Consider the following 18,899-nt stretch of genomic DNA (forward strand, 5'->3'; position numbering starts at 1 on the left):
ATTTTAATAGAACTGTAGAGTGGAATTTCTTATGCTGAAGGGTATGATGTCTTTCAAAAAACTTTGGACTGGTAGGAGTACAGGAATAATTCAACTCAATTCAGTTTCAGATCACTTGATAATCAACACAGGTGAAGCCATTAATAAAAAATAGAGATAATCAAAGTTCAGTTATAACAGATTCTTTGGAAATATGATTTTAAGTCTCTTTTCATTCAAATACTGGAATAACTCAGCATTTCTTAAACCTAATGGAATCAAAGCATCCACAACTTTTTTTCCAAAATAAAAGTCCTATATTTTCTTTAGTAGAAGACATATCCAGTGGACTGGGATTGATGTTATAAATGGATATGAAAATGGTCCACTCAATATGTCATATTTCATAATCATTATTTTTTTAAAAGTGAAAACATTCAGATGTAGTTCATCTTAGCCCAAATTATCATATAGCCTTAAAGCAGCAATAGCTCAAGAAATTTAGATATATTTTAATTGTTTTTCTCAGTTTAGACATATTGCAATCCATGTGGATGAGTGTGGATGGAAAAAATACATAATCATTACATGTTTCATGCCAGATATACCTAAAGAGAAATCTCCTTTACTTTGCATCTTGGGCTCCTATTATCGAGGTGAGCCACCCCCAGCAGAACTCTACGTTCACCTTAGGGACCATCTCATAAGAGCTTTCTTTATTGGGTTGGGTAAGGGGCATCACCTCTGATGATGCATTTTTAACACTCCAGAGCTATGCTGAATCATTTCCATATATGCTGTCATTCATTCTGCCCTCTCTTCTGTTAATCTTCTTAGATCAGTATGCTGTGCAACCCACACAAAGCTAAAACATGTCTGTGGTTAGGAAAACCTACCATAGTGGGAAAATAAGCCAAAGACTCACTCTCTACACAGGCGAAATTATTTTATTTGGATCATAGAGGTGAATCTCAAGCTATCATCTGATTCTGTGCGGTGAATTGCAAGGTGTGAGTGCTAGGAAAATGTGTTTTCCAAGATAGGGATTTAGCCCAGAGCCTAACTATGATTTTATCTGTTTTGTCTATGAGCTGTTCTTTTTTTTTTTTTTTTCTAGAGACGGAGTCTCACACTGTTGCTTAGGCTGGAGTGCAATGGCAAGATCTCAGCTCACTGCAACTTCCACCTCCCAGGTTCAAGCGATTCTCCTGTCTCAGCCTCCCCAGTAGCTGGTACTACAGGCGCCCACCACCATGCCCGGCTAACTTTTGTATTTTTAGTAGAGACGGGGTTTCACCATACGAACTCCTGACCTTGTGATCCGCCCTCCTCGGACCCCCAAAGTGGTGGGATTAGAGGCGTGAGCCACTGCGCCCAGCCTATGAGCTATTCTTAATATTTAATAGCAGGCAACACCACACTGAGGTCAGAGTATTATAATAAAGCAATTCCCTTTGACTAGATATCTAAAGAACAAAGGAGAGTATAATGCCAGAAAAACAGCTACATGGTGCAAAATTTTACAAGCCGGACTTCTAAAAGACAAACAAAAATATATAGGCTGGCCTAGAGTAATCGTAGGTGGAGACATTCTTGGAGTAAAAGCAGAGTGGAAGCATGTAGACAGTGGTCAGAATGAAGAAAAGGACTAGGTTACATGACATTTATATACCATGCTTTCTAAATATGAGAATAACATTAAATGGAAGTTTAAATCTGCACATTGCTTTATTCCCTTTCCTTTCATTCTCACCCATCTTAGAATACAGAATTGAGATTTATAAATTTTTTAAAAAAATTGTTATTAAACATTAATGATTGGTTCTCATAAGTTTATGGCTTTTATATTGGCAATTCTTAAAGAGAAAAAAATCTTAACCAATCACTGAAGCAAAGTTAAAGGAAACATTAGGAAGACCTAACTTTTTTCAAATTAAAGTATAGAATCATTGTAAATTATCAAACAGTAAAATAATTTGTTTTACAGTAATTAAAAAGTATTTTATATCTTTTCACTTAGAGACAACACCCCAATATAACATCACCTTGCAACCATACTTGTGGCATATAATATACATACATTTTTTTCTCTTACAGACTTATCATAGCCTAATAAGAATTTGTTTTTAAATTGGGAAGCATCTTCTGTGATGGTGCACATTTCATAGATACGTCAATCTAAAGAAAGAAACTGAAGCAAAATTTATATAGAGAGTTTATTTAGACCAAGGTTGAGGACTTGCAGCTGGGAAACACTGGGAATTGCTCCAGAGAACAAAGGAGAGGCTCAAAGGTTTTTTGGTTTTGTTTTGCTGTTTTTTTAAAAAAAAGGTCAAATCAGGAGAGTGCGCAATTAGAAAAGTTGTTTGTCAGGAACTCTCACTGGTTTACAGAAATAGCATTGGTTAGTGATTAGCTATACTTTGTTAAATATAGGGCATGATTTATGGTATCCAGCATATAGTGTTGTTAGGTCAATTTCTATCACTTGGTGGGACTCTCAGTCTAGAGTCCGGATAGCAGGTGGATTACTTAGCTTAAGGTGGGGAGTAAGACGTGACTGCTCTCACATGTCATTGCCTCTACAGGCCTCATAATTTAAAGGGGCTTGCATTCCTTAGATAAAAAGTTATTTGCCTTCTCATATACACAAATTTTTCTTAAATAAAATTGCAACATCTCTACTTTTTTATGAAAGGGACTTTTTAAATGCAACATTTTTAAGATTTTTTTATACTTCAATTTTTATACTTTACTCATCCCATTATCTATTACCTATGTGTGTAAACTTCCATAACTTTTTATATGCTAATATAATTATACTTATATTTGCATGTATACAGACATATATGTATATATTTACACACACATATAGTTGCATAATTTAATCTAAAAAAATTTAATTATGTGCAGGCCGTGTTTCTCCCTTAATATCTTGTGAAAATACCTCCAACTTGGCTAATACAACTAATTCATTCCTTTTAATCGCACGTATATTCCATAGTAGCTTATTTTATATACTGTAACTATATAATACGTAATATAATAATATATAACTACATATTACACTTATACTAATGGTTTCTTCTCTTATATTAATGGCTTCATTGCTGGGCATTCATTTGACTTCTAATTTCGTGCCACTTCAAACAATACTGCAATAAACCCACTTACATATATTTCCCTTACTTATACTTTTATATTTATGGGTAGATTCTCAGATAAGGGATTTTTGAGCTAAAGATTATATGTAATTTTAATTTTAATAGGTATTGTAAGATTACATTCCAAAAATGCTTAACAATTTACATTTCTATCAACAATGTTGGTACTTTTCCCCCTTCCCTTTACTAGCACTGGGTGTTATGGTTCTTTTTAATTTTTGCCAGTTTAATGGATTTGTGAAAGTTTGTTTTTACTCTAATGACATTTTCTGAGCTACTGTTAAATGTAAGCACATTTTCATTCATTCATATATACATACACACACATTATTTGGCTTTTTATTCTATGAATTGCCCATTCATAGCATTTTTTGCATATTTCCAATTATCTTTTCCATATTATTTTATTTTATAAGAACGCTTTGTAGATATTAATGCTTTTTATATTGTAATTTGATCCTAACATCTTTTCAATATGTTGGTTTGTTTAAGGACTATTTTGGATACAAAAGCATTGCTGTTTTTTTTTTAATATTATCTAATTGGTGAACTTTTATTATATAGTTCATAGATCCTTTCCTGTTTTAAAAAGGCCCTACTAAACTTTTGGATTATATGGGTAATTTCCTAAATTTTTTATATGGTTTGGTATATGATTAGAAAGAAAACTCCACAATCTGTTTGAAATCTATTTTTGTAAATGATTTTCTTCACATGAATAGAAAATAGTCGTGGTAGAATTTATTAAATAAGCCCTTCTTTTTTCATTTAATTAAAATAACACCTATGTTTCACATTACATCATTGTGTATAATTGGGATACATATCTAGACTCTAAAAGCTGCTCTATTTGTCCACTCAGTGTAGTATAAGAAAGGTTTGGCCGGGCACAGTGGCTCACTCCTGTAATTCCAGCACTTTGGGAGGCCAAAGTGGGTGGATCACCTGAGGTCAGGAGTTCGAGACCAGCCTGGCCAACATGGTGAAACCCCATGTACTAAAAATACAAAAATTAGCTGGTCGTGGTGGCAGGTGCCTGCAATCCCAGCTGCCTGGGAGGCTGAGGCAGGAGAATGTGCTGAAGCCAGGAGGTGGAGGTTGCAGTGAGCCAAAATCATGCCATTGCACTCCACCCTGGGGGACAAGAGAAAGACTCCATCTAAAAAAAAAAAAAAAAAGGTTTGTGTTTAGCAGCTTTATATAATATTTTAATATCTGATAAGATAGGTTGACACTTACTAATCTTACTTTGCTCATTTCTCCTGGCTATTTGAGAACCTTTATTCTTCCATAAAAAATATATGACTTTTTAAATTCAGTTACAACTTACTTCATGTTAGGCTTTTGAAATAAACCAAAGATCAGATTGTTAAATATGGCTCCCAAGAGTGAGAAATCATAACCACTGTCAAGATTTACCAATAATTTCAAGGATTAAGGAATTATGAGCACAGGCACGGAGATCTTCCTTGCCATATCAGTATGAGTTCTGGCTCAGATTTAACATAGGAGGACTGTAAATGATATATGTGATTATACGACACTTAAACAGAATCTCTTTTGGTCATTAAACAGTTACATTTTATACTCTGGACATTACACAGCTTATATGACATTTTCCAGAAAGTCATGTTCTGTTAATGAAAGATTGGCCTGTCATAGGTGATTATTTAGATACATCCTGCTAAAAATACTCCATAAATGGGAATTATTCCACTAATAAGTGCCCTTACTGTGTTTGCCAGGAGCAGGTCACTAATGTTTGTCAGTAGCTGGCCATTTTTCTTCTCTGTTATTTCTTGGGAAATATAGAAAACAGATTGTAGGTCTACTCTAACTCTTATTTAAATATAACTTTGGTATTTAAATATTAAGTTGTCATCCATGCTGCACATTAAAATCATCTGAAATATTTTATAATAGTTAAATTAGAATTGCTTAAAGTCTGTGTCAGTATTTTTATAAATCTAATACGTAGACAAGGTTGAGAATCACTGGTTTATATCTTAAAAAACAAAATCCAGTTCAATAAGATTTTATCATTTTCTTCTTAAAAAGTTTTACCTTTATTGTTAAATATCTTTATTAATTTTATATAGCATAGTGAGTCAAATAAAATATATTAAACATTTCCATTTTTACCTGCATACAGATAATAAAGAATAAAACTATTTATCTTCTATCCAGCCACTTCAGCAAATTCTGATAGAATTTGTTTTTGTTCAGTTTAATTTGTTTACTCTGTAACCAAGTTTTGGATCAATTTATTTTTCTTTAACAAATTCTGAAGGACTTCTTTTTGGTTTGGTTCAATTTGACCTCATTCTGATAGTACTTTATAGTTTGGTTTAATTTGGTTTGTTCTGGTTTGTTTGAATGGTAGGTGGTCCTCTTGAGGATTTAATATTGGATGTTCTAAGCATACAATCATATCAGCAGCAAAAAGAGATAAATTTATTTTCTATTTTTAATAGCAACTACTTATTGGGGTGTTTTTGGTTCACTAGAATTTCCAAAATAATTTTGAAAAAAAGTTGATTTTAATTTTAAAAATTTAATTAAAAATAATAAAATTATTATTTTAATAAATATCTTAATAGTTGATTTAATTAAAGAAGTGTTAAGACTAATACTACTAAAATATCCTTGCACTCATGAAATGAATCCTACTTGATCATAGATTTTTGTAAATATTTTTAAATTTTTTCTTTCTTCCACTTTTATTTTAGGTTTGGGGGTACCTATACAGGTTTGTTACATAGGTAAATTTTGTGTCACTGAGGCTTGATGTACAAATGATCCCAAGGTAGTGAACATAGTGCCCAGTGGTACCCTTTCTTACGACTCTTCCTTTTCACCCTCCCTCCTCAAGCAGTCCCCAATGTCTATTGTTCCCATCTTTATGTCCATGTGCATTCAATGTCTAGCTGCCACTTATAAGTGAGAACATGTAATATTTGGTTTCCTGTTCCTGCGTTAGTTTGTTTAGAATAATGGCTTTCAGCTGCATCCATGTTGCTGCAAAGGACATAATTTCATTCTTTTTTATGGTTGCATAGTATTCCATTGCATATATGTACCACATTTTCTTTATCCAGTCCACCTTGATAGGCATCTTGTATTGTTTGGTTTCGTGTCTTTGCTACTTTGAATAGTTCTGCAATAAACATACAAGTGCATGTGTCCTTTTGGTAGAATAATTTAATTTCCTTTGAGTATTTGCCCAACAGTGGGACTGCTGGGTTGAATGGAATAGTTCTCTTTTAAGTTCTTTGAGAAATCTCTACATTGCTTTCCATAGTGACTTAACTAATTTACATTTTCCACCAGCAGTGTACAAGTGTTCTCTTTTCACCACAACCTCACCAATATCTACTGTTTTCAGATTTTTTAATAACAGCCATTCTGACTGGTGTGAGATGGTATCTCATTGGAGTTTTGATTTGCATTTCTCTGATAATTATTGATGATAAACATTTTTTCATATGTTTCTTGGCCACTTGTATGCCTTTTTTTGAGAAGTATCTGTTCATCTCCTTTGCCCACTTTTTATTGGAGTTCTTTGTTTTTTGTTTGTTGGTTTGCTTAAGTTCCTTATGGATTCTGGTTATTGGATCTTTATCAGATGCACAGTATGCAAATATTTTCTCCCATTCTGTAGGTTGTCTGTTTAGTCTGTTGATAGTTTCTTTTGCTGTGCAGAATCTCTTTCATTTAATTAGGTTCCACTTTTCAATTGTGTTTTTGGTTGCAATTGCTTTTGGGGATTTAGTCATCAACTTTTTGACAAGGTTGAAAAGGTATTGGTAATGATATGGCCTGGAATGTCATTTCATAGGCTTTCTTCTAGAGTTTTTATTGTTTTTAGGTCTTGTATTTAAGTCTTTAATCCATCTTGAGCTAATTTTTGTTGATGGAAAAACATAAAGGTTCAGTTTCAATCTTCTGCATATGGCTAGCCAGTTATCCAAGCATCATTTATTGAATAAGGAATCCTTTCCTTATTGTTTGTTATTATCAACTTTGTTGAAAATCAGGTGTCTGTACGTGTGTGGCTTTATTTCTGGTTTCTCTATCCTATTCCATTAGTCTATGTTTGTTTTTGTACCAGTACCACATTGTTTTGGTTACTGTAGCCTTGTAGTATAGTTTGAAGTTGGGTAGTGTGATGCCTCCAGCTTTGTTCTTTTTGCCTCGAATTCTTTTGGCAATGTAGGAGTATTTCTGGTTTCATATGATTTTAGAATAATTTTTTCTAATTCTGTGAAAAATGACTTTGGTACATTGACAGGAATGGCATTGAATCTGTACATTGCTTTGGGCTGTGTGGTCATTTTAACAATATTTATACTTCCTATCCATGAGCATGAAATGTTTTTCAATTTTTTTATGTCATTTCCCATTTCTTCCAGCAGTATTTTGTAATTCTTATTGTAGACAGCTTTCACCTCCTTGAAAGCTGTATTTCTAGATATTTTATTCTTTATGTGGCTGTTGCAAATGAGATTGCATTCTTTTTTTTTTTTTTTTTTTTTTTTTGAGACAGAGTCTCGCTATGTCACCCAGGCTGGAGTGCAGTGGCGCAATCTCGGCTCACTGCAAGCTCCGCCTCCTGGGTTCACGCCATTCTCCTGCCTCAGCCTCTCCGAGTAGCTGGGACTACAGGCGCCCGCCACCACGCTTGGCTAATTTTTTGTATTTTTAGTAGAGACGGGGTTTCACCGTGGTCTCAGTCTCCTGACCTCGTGATCCTCCCGCCTTGGCCTCCCAAAGTGCTGGGATTACAAGCGTGAGCCACCGCGCCCGGCCTGAGATTGCATTCTTAATTTGTCTCTGAACTTGGGTGTTATCGGTGTATAGAAATGCTACTGATTTTTGTACATTGATTTTGTATCCTGAAAGTTTACCGAATTTGTTTATTAAATCTAGAAGTCTTCTGGTGGAGTGTATAGCATTTTCTAGATACAGAATCATATCATCTGCAAAGAGAGATAGTTTGACTTATTATTTGGATGCCTTTTATTTCTCTTTCTCATCTAATTCCTCTGGATAGGACTTCTGGTTATAGATTTTTTGATACATTGTTGTTATTATGGATTAGTTAATTGTTTAGTATTTTGCATCTATTTTATAATGATATTCATTGGTGGTTACATGCTCTTCAAGTGTTAGAAAGAAATCAGTTGTAAAATCATCTGGTTGTTTCAATAGTGGATCTTTAATCACCTCTCCTCCTCTACTTGGTAATTATTTGTTCTACTTTTTCCTTAGTTAATATAATAATTTCCATTTTATCAAGAATTCATGCATGTTATTTAGGCTTCCACAGTTGGACAATTGCACATAAGCTTCTCTTATAAAATATTTAATATTTTCTGTATCAGCCCATGCATCTGCTTTTCTTATTCCTGAACTTGCATATTTTTTCTCTCTCTTCTTTCCTTCAGCAGATCTTTGAAAGATTTGTATATTCTATTTGATTTTATTCAAGGAATTAGCCCTTAGCTTGCTACTGTTCTTTTCATTTTCAGCATTTGCCTCCATTAATTCCCTCTTGCTTATTTTTTGATAACTTTACTATTCTTCACATTTGTATTAAACTATTTTGTTGCTTGAGTCTTTATTTTTGATAATGAAGGCATTGAGTATATATATTTCTTTAAATACAAGTTTTTCTTTGGTTCTGCAGGTATTAAAATGAAATATTATCATTTTTATTGTTTTCTAAATTGTTTCTTTTTTTATCAAAATATCATCGAGTATTTTTCTTAATTTCTTAGCACTTAATTGTTTTTCCTTATTTCTTGGATTATAACCAGAGTTTGGTGACCATAAAATTTCTACTTTTCAGATATTTAAGATCCCACACCTAATCTAGCAATCTGGTTGCATTTTTCTTAATGACCCACGTTTATAAAAGATTTCTGAAGCATTCATCTTTATTTTCATAGTTGGGATAGGCAGGGTTAGACAGTGCTTTCCTTCTTTACACAAAATTTTATTCTTTTATATGATATGATTGAATGATGTAATTCCACTAACAAGTTCAGCTGGCACAAATAGATTTGGAACACACACAGCTGTTTTGTGACTCGAGTGTTAGTAGCAAAAATGTACGTAGATACATTGGTATTTGGAACATTCAGAGTGCCAAGTTAACAGTCAATACATTTTATAGGAGGGGAATTTGTTAGGTAGAGGAAGAGAACTTCCGCTATTTTGAAAGCTTCCAATATTTTACAAAAAGTTGGATAACTACTAATACAGCCATCTGCTATCCCTCAAAAACAATTGTTGTCCAGTCTTAAAATTCCTGAGAAACAAATACCCAACTGGTAAAAAATGAAAAGATCATCTGTGCTAGATTTCTATCCTTTATTACTTTTCTATAAAACCAAAAAATTAGATGAATGGGAAATATTTTATGTCTAACTATTCTGTTGGCAACTTTCGAAATCCAATTTGATGGACAGCAATGGCAAGTCAAAATGGTTGAAGAAGCCCTGGAGTAAGTTTGGAGCCTTTGTTCTTCTACAAATAAAATTCCTAATGCATTGCCTCTGCTTTCAAATTTGAAAACTGGGGTGATTGCTGATGTATATTCCTCACATAATGTTGACAACTCAATAAAAAATTTGATGCTACAATACGATACATGATAAATGTTTCCGAAACTATAAAACTTGATTCAAGCTCGAGATGGTATTTTAAGTACATGTTGGTTTTTAAATTATTCTTTTCATCACCTGGTAGACTGTACTTCCTTTTTCCTTATTGTGTAGGCAAGCTAAGGTCATTTACAATCAATCAATTTGGGAAGAACTATTTGTAGAGCATCCAACAGAATCCACTATGGTTATATTCTGTTCATGCCTTCCCCACTACCTCTCTCAAATAATTGAGCAGGGGCAAAGGGGAGAGGTCCTGAAACTGCTCCTCAGGATGCAGATCCCCCCTGTTGCCCTTAGAAACCCTAATGGGTTCCAAGTTTTCCCCTGAGACCTCATTTTAGAAATCCGGAGGCACCCTTTTTAAGTCAGCCTTCTGAGGAATTAACACAAGGGCTCCAGAGACTGGGTAACAAGGACATGTGTATGAAAGCAATAAATCCCCTCTGCCTACACATCATCACCCACACTTCTACCCATCCTTGGCCCTGACTTAATTTGGATCGGGATAAAGTTTAAGTTTCCTTCCAAAAGCAGCACAGCATCTCATAGTTATACTGTTAACTGGAGTTAGGAAGGATAATTCTGTTTCATTTTTCAAGGACTCTACACTATCAAAACTGGTTCGGGATTTACAACATTGTCATCTCTGTCCATGTGTGACAGGTTTGTATTCTGCCCATATTTTTTCCCTAAGGGATATAAATCATATGCCAAATGTTGAAAAGTTACATGAAGAAAATTAGCTTATTCTCTCAATGCTGATAAATATTCCCACAGTTGTGGATTCCATAATGCTCTGCTTTGACAACAATCTGGCCTTATGTGATGTTTATACAAGAAAATCTTTCCTTATTTTTTCTTCAGCCACATGAAAGTAAAATAAGAAATTAGATGATGAAACAATTTGGGCTTCAAACTAGGCAATACATATTTGTAAGATTAAAACAACTATAAGAATTCACCTATCATGATCAGTGGTTAAAATGGAATATTAAACATGTAATTGCCAAACAAGAAATATGTATGTTTCCTATTTCTCAATGGCTAACCCATAGGAATAAAATGATCTTAATTGACCTAGAAATTACAGAATCCATTAAGTTGGGACATTAGCTTTTACAAACAACAAAAAGCAGGGTTTAGTATCTTACAAGTGCTAAAGATTTTTTAGAAGCTGAATGCTCACATTGAAAACAATAATTTTACCAGAATCAGGAAAGGCTATAAAATATTAAAGCTGTACGCTAGGACAGAGATTTTAGTTTTTAATATATTACTCATCTATTTGATAATCATGCTTGAGGTTTAGTGTTTCATAGGGAGTGTTAATTTGTGTTTTAATTAATCCTAATTTGTCAAGATTTAAGTATATTTAATGACCCAGAGAATTTCCCTAGAAAATTTTCTAATGTCAGTTATCACAGCCGCCAAGGTCATCCATATGATTAATGTGCTATTTAGAAGAGTCATTTGCCACACTCAGACTTCCTAAAGGTACCTTATTCAGCCTGCCTTTGGGAATGCTCCCCTCTGCAACTATATTAAGTGAAATAAATCAAAAACCATTCATTACAACATAGATAAACCTTCTCATACTATCTGGATATGGGGTATCTATTAGAGAATACATTTTGATTCTTTTCAGAAAGTAAATGCAGGAGTTTACAATCCTATGGAAGGAGCCTGGAGAGACTTACTTTGGCATTTAAAAAAAAAAGGAACCGGCTCAATTATTGACACTTATCCAAACAGAATCGAGAAAGTATGACCACCATAAGAGTGTTTTGTCATTTTTTGCTCTCTCTTTGTTTTGTGTGATATCTTTTATGAGTTTTACTCTGATTTAATAATGCTATTTTGTTTTGTTGTTGTTGGGTTATTTGTGTTTAAATGTCTTTAAATTTGGAGTCCTCAAGTACTTAACTATAGGATTGATTTAACAATCGCAGAAAGCATTTCATATTCACTTAAAAGAACAAATTCTCATTTGTAAGTCACAAAGTGATTTTGAAAGTCCCAAAGAGTTGTATTCATATAAATTCAAGCAAAGGGAAGTTAATACATTTATAAAATATTCCAGTGACCTTATATCATAATAAAGATAAAGGATCTGTAGCAGCCTTGAAAAAATTTTCTGGAACTTGAAATTTTTAAAATCTTTCCCCATACAAGCCAGTATTTGAAAAATGAAATTAGCTTTTTATTTGCCTTAAATTAATTCTTACTTTGAGAATTTCTTTGAACAATCATTAGTATTATAAATGTACAATATAAATGTCCAAATCTGACATGAAAGTAGAGTGTGGGAAATTCAGGTTATCCCTGTAATTTTTTGTTTTAATTTGGGCATTTAGACAAAGGCTTTAAGTCCAGATATATTTTCAGATATGTTTAATTCATTGTTGTGCTCCCCTGCTTAGCATAGTGACTAGCATATAGCAGTGTATTCAGCTGTTCTTGCATCACTATGAAGAAATACCTGAGACTGGGTAATTTATAAAGAAAAGAAGTTTAACTGGCTTATGGTTCTACAGGCTGTAGAAGCATGGTGCTAGCATCTGCTCGGCTCCTACAGAGGCCTCAGGAACTTACGGTCATGGCAGAAGGTGAAAAGGGAGCAGATATGTCACATGGCAGGAGCAGGAGCAAGAGAGAGAGTGGAGGGAGATGCTGCACACTTTTAAACAACCAGATTTCATGAGAGCTCACTTGCTATCATGAAGACAGCACCAAACCATGAGGACTCCACCCCCATGACCAAACACCTCACAGCAGGCTTCGTCTCTGACATTATGGATAATATTTCAACATGAGATGGGTGGGACAAATATCCAAACCATATCTAGCAGTTACTTAATAAGCATTTGCTAAAAGAATGATGACTTCTGTTTCAAGCTGCAGACCATGAAACTGATTCTGGGTGGTGTTTCTTGGTCTTTAAAATTAGATTGCCTCAATAAAACCATGGCTTCAAAAACACAGTGGAAGGTGATATGTACCTTCAAAGCTTCAAGGCTGGACAATCAAATCAAAGCTGTGTATAGTATAGTGGAAATAGATATAACGATCACCAAATCAGCATGCGTCCTGGTTTGTACTTGTGCACTTGACACAGCAGCTCTTTGTAGCCAGATCTGCCAGGACTGGTAAAATGCCAGTATCTGAGTCATAAATGAGGAGGTCCTACGTCAGAGAGTTTAGCAAGGGAACCAACCCCAAAAACAAACAAACAAAAAAGTGCTATGAACAGGAAGCCAAGAAGGCAATATAGCTGAGGCCAATGAAAAGGGGTGCCCTGGATAAATATCTTCTTAAGCCTACCTCTTATTTCAGACTTTTTTCAATGTACTTCTACCTCTATTCCACTATATCTCCCACTCTTAACTCTCCCTTTTGAAGTCCCTTTACTTACACAGAACCCAGATCCTAGAGCTGCTAACTTATTTGGGACATTAAAACTATAGAACTAATAAGACATTCAACAACTGACTTAATTTTATTGAGTTTACTTCAGTGATCTATGTGACTGACTTAAGAAAATTAAGAAAATCTGTTAAGGGCTAACATCATCTGAGAAGTCCTTAACCTAGGCAAGTTAATGCCAACATCTGTGTATCTTCTCCATGTAACAACAGCAGCTCTATGGCACCTCCAACTTGACGTTATCCTTTCCAATGGGTGTCACTTCCAATAGAATGAATGTCGGGGGCAGAGGACAGTTAATGAGAAAAAACTTTCTGAAGCATCCTTAAAGCTCTGTGGGTGATTCTAAAACTATTGGAATTCCGATGACATATCTGTACCTTGATTTTAGTAACTGCCTAATTTCAAAAGGGATTTAGGGCTACTCACAGTGACAACCTAAGTGCAAATACTGCAGGACATATAATAAGCCAGAAACAGGAAACAAGAATTATAGCGAGATGCAAGGAAAAATAATGCTTAAAGTGGTGATGCAATAATGCACAAAACATTTAAACTCTGCTGAGGCAATAGAACACAAAACTTAGTGGAGAATACCCTATCAGGCAGACCAAAGAAAAAACACAATAGATTTTTGGCTTTCTATTCCTAACTAAAAAGATTATACTAATTTTTCAGGAACAATAAATTTGGACCAAAAAACAGAGGAAGTCCAAAGTACACTGTCTATTAAAAATCTTTTGTGAATCAAAGGGTTTACACACATTCTTATTTAAATTGTGGCCACAACTCTGTGAAACACATGTTATTAATTTAATTTTCCCAAAAAAAGAAACTGATTTTCAGAGAAGTTAAGTAATTTGACCAAAGCCAAACTAGTAAATGATGGAGCTAGAACTTCGGATCAAGCCTGTCTGATTCCATAGCTCATATAACACATTCAGGGAAATGGAGAATCTCATCTCTATCTCTTCTCTCTCTTCCAACTCAAAGCATGTGTGAATACACATGTATGTATGTGTGCGTGCACACACACAGACATACACACACACACACACACACACACGCAATTTTTCTTCTATACCAAGTTTTACTTAAGGATACTTAAGGGAAAATGCAAGAAATGCAGCTACAGGCTCAGTAGCTCAGTATTCTTATGCTAACTACTATAATCATAGCAATATCTTCCTCATGTGAAATCTAAAATGCCTTTATGTACCTTATTACAGGTGAATCTTAAAAGACAGATGAATATATTTGTTTTGTTATTTGGTGTAATGCTTTATACATCTTTTTCTGCATGGGGTTACTCAGAATTATTCAGAGACCACAGCAGTGGGCTTCAGGGAGGAGAAGTAATTCATATGCAGAGGCCTGTGTAAACCAGGGTATTTTTATTCTATACAACCTCCAAACTGGAGTTGAACTAAATTTGGCCACAACACTCTAAAACGCTGGCCCCCAAGCAAAATGACCAGCATTTTAGAATGCTGTGTCCAAATTTAGTTCAACTCCAGTTTGGCATCACTTGCCAAAGAGTCCAATGAAGTGGTTTAAATGGTAGAAGGGATCAGTGACCCAGACAATTGCTTCCATGTGAAAAGCTGAGTTGATATAAGATTCCAACAAAGAGTAGGAAGGGCCTCCAGCACCCAGAGGCAGAAACAGGCACAGACTAGGCAAGTTATCATGTAGGAGAGGTCTTCCATCAAGCAGGGAACCTGGAAGGAGTCCAGTCATGTCGACCAAGCCCAACAGTTACAGTTAAGGGGAGAGATTACAGATGAGTGCCCAGAAACTCTTATCAAAGGGAGGCATATTTTGTTTGGACCTGAGCAAGGAAATACACACTCTTCAGGATGAAAACCTGAGTTGCTGTAGCAGCACTGAGCTGGATGAGCTGTGTCTAACAATTGGCACACTATTTATGAGTAGCTTATTGAAATTATGGCTAAATTCAATATTGCAAAGATTCTCATTCTACGGTACAGAAACAGATTGGTGAAGTGACTTGTACAAGAGTCAACCTGTGGCAAATCCATGACCAGAATTCAGTTCTATCAATTTTCATCTAAAATGCTCCCTGTTCATTTCTGTGAGTGATTCCATACAGTGAAGAAAACAAGAGCAGAAAATCATGACTATTATGCTTCAGGTATCTTATTGGTCCTCTTTATAATATATCAGTCTGACCACTTGCATTACACAGTGATCCTATACACAGTAGGATCCTTGTGCTTACTTGAATATTTAAAAATAGTAATAATTGTATGTTTTTTTCTCATATGATTTAATTTGAAGTTCCTCTGTGAGCCAAATACATTGAAATTGCCTTACAAACAATTCATGGTTACTTTTAGCTATATTGGATGGCATACCAAGGTTGATCCAAAAAGATAGGAAATGCCCAAATTGCATCATTGCACTATAAATTGCACTATATAATGTCCCATTCCTCCACCTCAAAGCGTATTTAAATGAGTCTGCTTGTACTGGTAGGAGAACGTCAACATAAAAATTAAAATCTACATACGCCACCCAAAATAGCAAGACACAGAGAAGCAAGAGTTGAATGTCTTTGAATCATTGTATATTGAGAATTGTATGAAAATAGCAAATCATTTTATTCAGTTCAGATTGAGTAGCAGTTGTCACAAGCTATTGTTTAATCTGTTCAACAAGTTTTAAATTAGCCCCTGAATAGGTTGGCAAAACAGTAGCACTTTAGAAGCTTATGTATGCACTGAAAATTCTGGTGCAATTTCCATTTCTGAATATTGGACTACACTTTTAAAGTGTTTTTGCTGTTCTCCTTGCCTTTCTCTATTTTCAGTGCTTATCAAAATATTTATCATTAATAGTGTGCATATAAAACATAAATATTCCAAATACAGTAAACTAATAGCACACTCTGGTATATGACATTTACAAATACTATGGTTATTTCAGGGTCAACATTTTTACTAATTATAACTTAGATGTATACCAGAAATGGCAACCTAAACTGACTTGAGATTCTTTCAAAAGGTTGATTGTCTTTCTAGTTGTACCACCTTTCATTAGTTACGTCTTATTAATTGTCACATTGCATTATATCTGTGCACAGTATGCCACATAACATAATGCAGGGAAAGAGAAGCAGTGTAAAAAGTTGTAGGCATTATATTTTAATGAGACAGCATTTGTATTGAGTCTGAATGCCTGCAGTTAATTCAGAGAACAAGTATTTGAGTTAAAAATTTTGACATGTTTAGCAAACCAAGTATTCATTAAGGTAGGCGAGGTAGAAGAGTTGTAGGAACTCCTGCGTGGAAATGACTACACCTGCAGTTCTGTGAGCAAGAAATTGACTGTATTTCAGGCGGAGATACCCAGAACACTGGTAGTATGAAACTCTTTCTTTTTTTCTTCAGGTCCTAAAGGGTTTTCCAGAATGCTTACAAGCAGACATTTGTCTACATCTCAATCAGACGTTGCTGCAAAACTGCAAAGCCTTTCGGGGGGCAAGTAAAGGTTGCCTTAGAGCTTTGGCAATGAAGTTCAAGACCACCCATGCACCTCCAGGAGACACCCTCGTTCACTGTGGGGATGTCCTCACTGCACTTTATTTCTTATCCAGAGGTTCCATTGAAATTCTCAAAGATGACATTGTGGTGGCTATTCTGGGTGAGTGTTTTAGAAGTGCATGGTGACAGATTCAGTTATTAGATTGTAATGCATAGTTTAAAATGATTAGGAAAAAAGACTGATGTAAGTATTTATAAGAACAGTGTAAGAGTGGTGGGTAATTTGAAAGCTGTATTTAAAATTCAGTTCAAACCAAATTAACCTTGCAGAAAATATGTTTTCTTAACTGTCTCACTTTTTCTCCAATGTGTAAATGCTTCAATGATTCTCTTCAGTTCTTGGCAGCTACCTAGACATTTAAGGCCAAATATAGGAAAATAGTAAGCATATTCTTTTTTTATGTTAGAAGATCTTAGCTTCATGCTTGATCCCTCAACACCTTAAAATAAAATATATGTGTTGTAGGAAATACTTGCTAGAATGTGCCAAAGCCCTGTCATGAACTGGGTTTATGTTTTGATGAATTTCATTTATTCACTGTGCATTTTTACCTACCGTGTCTGATTAAATGGAACCATACAGTCCTTAACTAGGTAATTAATATAGACCTATGAACTTAACAACCAGGGATAGAAGTGGTGAAGAGATTAAATTAGTCATAACTTCAACAGGTTTGGGTGCAAAAGAAAGCACATGTTTAATCTGCCTCTTTAAAAATAAATTTAGGCCATGTACACACACCGGGGCCTGTTGTGGGGTGTGGGGAGCGGGGAGGGATAGCATTAGGAGATATACCTAATGTAAATGACGAATTAATGGGTACAGCACACCAACATGGCACATGTATACATATGTTGTACCCTAGAACTTAAAGTATAATAAAAAAATTTAAAAATTTTAAAAAAATAAAATAATAAATAATAAAAATAAAAATAAATTCAGGCCATGTGAACTTGTAGTACTTCTTTAGAATATTAGGACACTGGGGAAGAGCAAGGAAACAGAAAAATCAGTCAATTCTTCTTTTCTCCTACCACATAGCCGGTAGGTTTAAGCCTCACTCTCCCTATGATAACGCCTATCCTTAGTTTCTGTAAAAATTTGCATTTTTCCCCTGTGGATTATCCAGCTCCACTTAAATAATGGGCATGTAATTCAATGATTTTCTGTCATTCAGCTTTTGATGTTCACATATGATGGTTATCTCCAATAGGACAGGGATGTTGTCAGTTTCCCCGCTGCTGCTGTGTAGAACCAGAGTATGACATGGCACAGAACTCAAATACATGAATAAAGATGCTCAAGTGATTTTCTTATATATTTTGATAGTTTTATTATATTAGTTTTTTTAAATTTCCCAAATTTAGTTTTCTAACCAATAAGCTGACAAAGAATAAACACGTATTCTAAATCATTTTAAGGCCACACAATCAAGTTAGGTTTTCACTAAATTTGGCATAGACAGTTTGCTCTGGTATGTTGCCAGGAAAGGAGGATGCCTCATTGCATTTCTGATCTTCAAATCAGCCAGTCCTAGCTTCTACAAGAAGGTAACAAGCTTTCTTGCTTTATTAAGTAGTAATTTTAGAGTGTTGCTAAGACATATCCATGGACTGGCTTGCTCCTGACTCATTTACAGTCATGTTGGTAATTGAAATACAAAGCCCATGATTAATTTAGTTCAGGTCTTTTTTAAAAACAATAATATCTATACTGAGCTACCAAAACTATGAAGAATGTCAGGAAATTACTCTTTTCTGTCCCTACTTCCATATAAGTCAGCCCCTAAAACCCTTACAAATTATGATCATTTATCCTATTTTTGGAAGGCTGATACGTATTTATTTAAACTGTGGTTAATGTATCCTTTCCAATGTCAATTATTCTTACATAGTTAAGATATGGTGTTTGATTTCTCACTATTGAATTCCTTTGTAAAACAAGAATATTATAGCATTTTTGACTAATTAGTATCTTATTACTTAAAAGTCTTTGATAGCTTCTACAGTGAGGTATACATGAAGTTGTCTACCAAAATCTAAAATAATATACCAACGGAGTTTTTTCTAAAAATGAAAAGAAGCTCCAGGATAGA

The 18,899-nt window shown here is 34.6% G+C and overlaps 1 protein-coding gene across 2 annotated transcripts in view; it reads left to right on the forward strand.

Annotated features, from left to right (window-relative positions):
• KCNH7 (potassium voltage-gated channel subfamily H member 7) overlaps positions 1–18,899 on the forward strand; it is a 465,696-nt gene that overhangs the window by 418,843 nt on the left and 27,954 nt on the right. For both annotated transcript variants that reach the window (XM_030797574.1, XM_030797575.1), the window contains exon 10: positions 16,660–16,903. In XM_030797574.1, coding sequence (XP_030653434.1) covers positions 16,660–16,903 — 244 coding nt within the window. The remainder of the gene's footprint in view (positions 1–16,659; positions 16,904–18,899) is intronic.

This window comes from Nomascus leucogenys, chromosome 17 (genome assembly GCF_006542625.1).
Source record: "Nomascus leucogenys isolate Asia chromosome 17, Asia_NLE_v1, whole genome shotgun sequence".
Taxonomy (NCBI): domain Eukaryota; kingdom Metazoa; phylum Chordata; class Mammalia; order Primates; family Hylobatidae; genus Nomascus; species Nomascus leucogenys.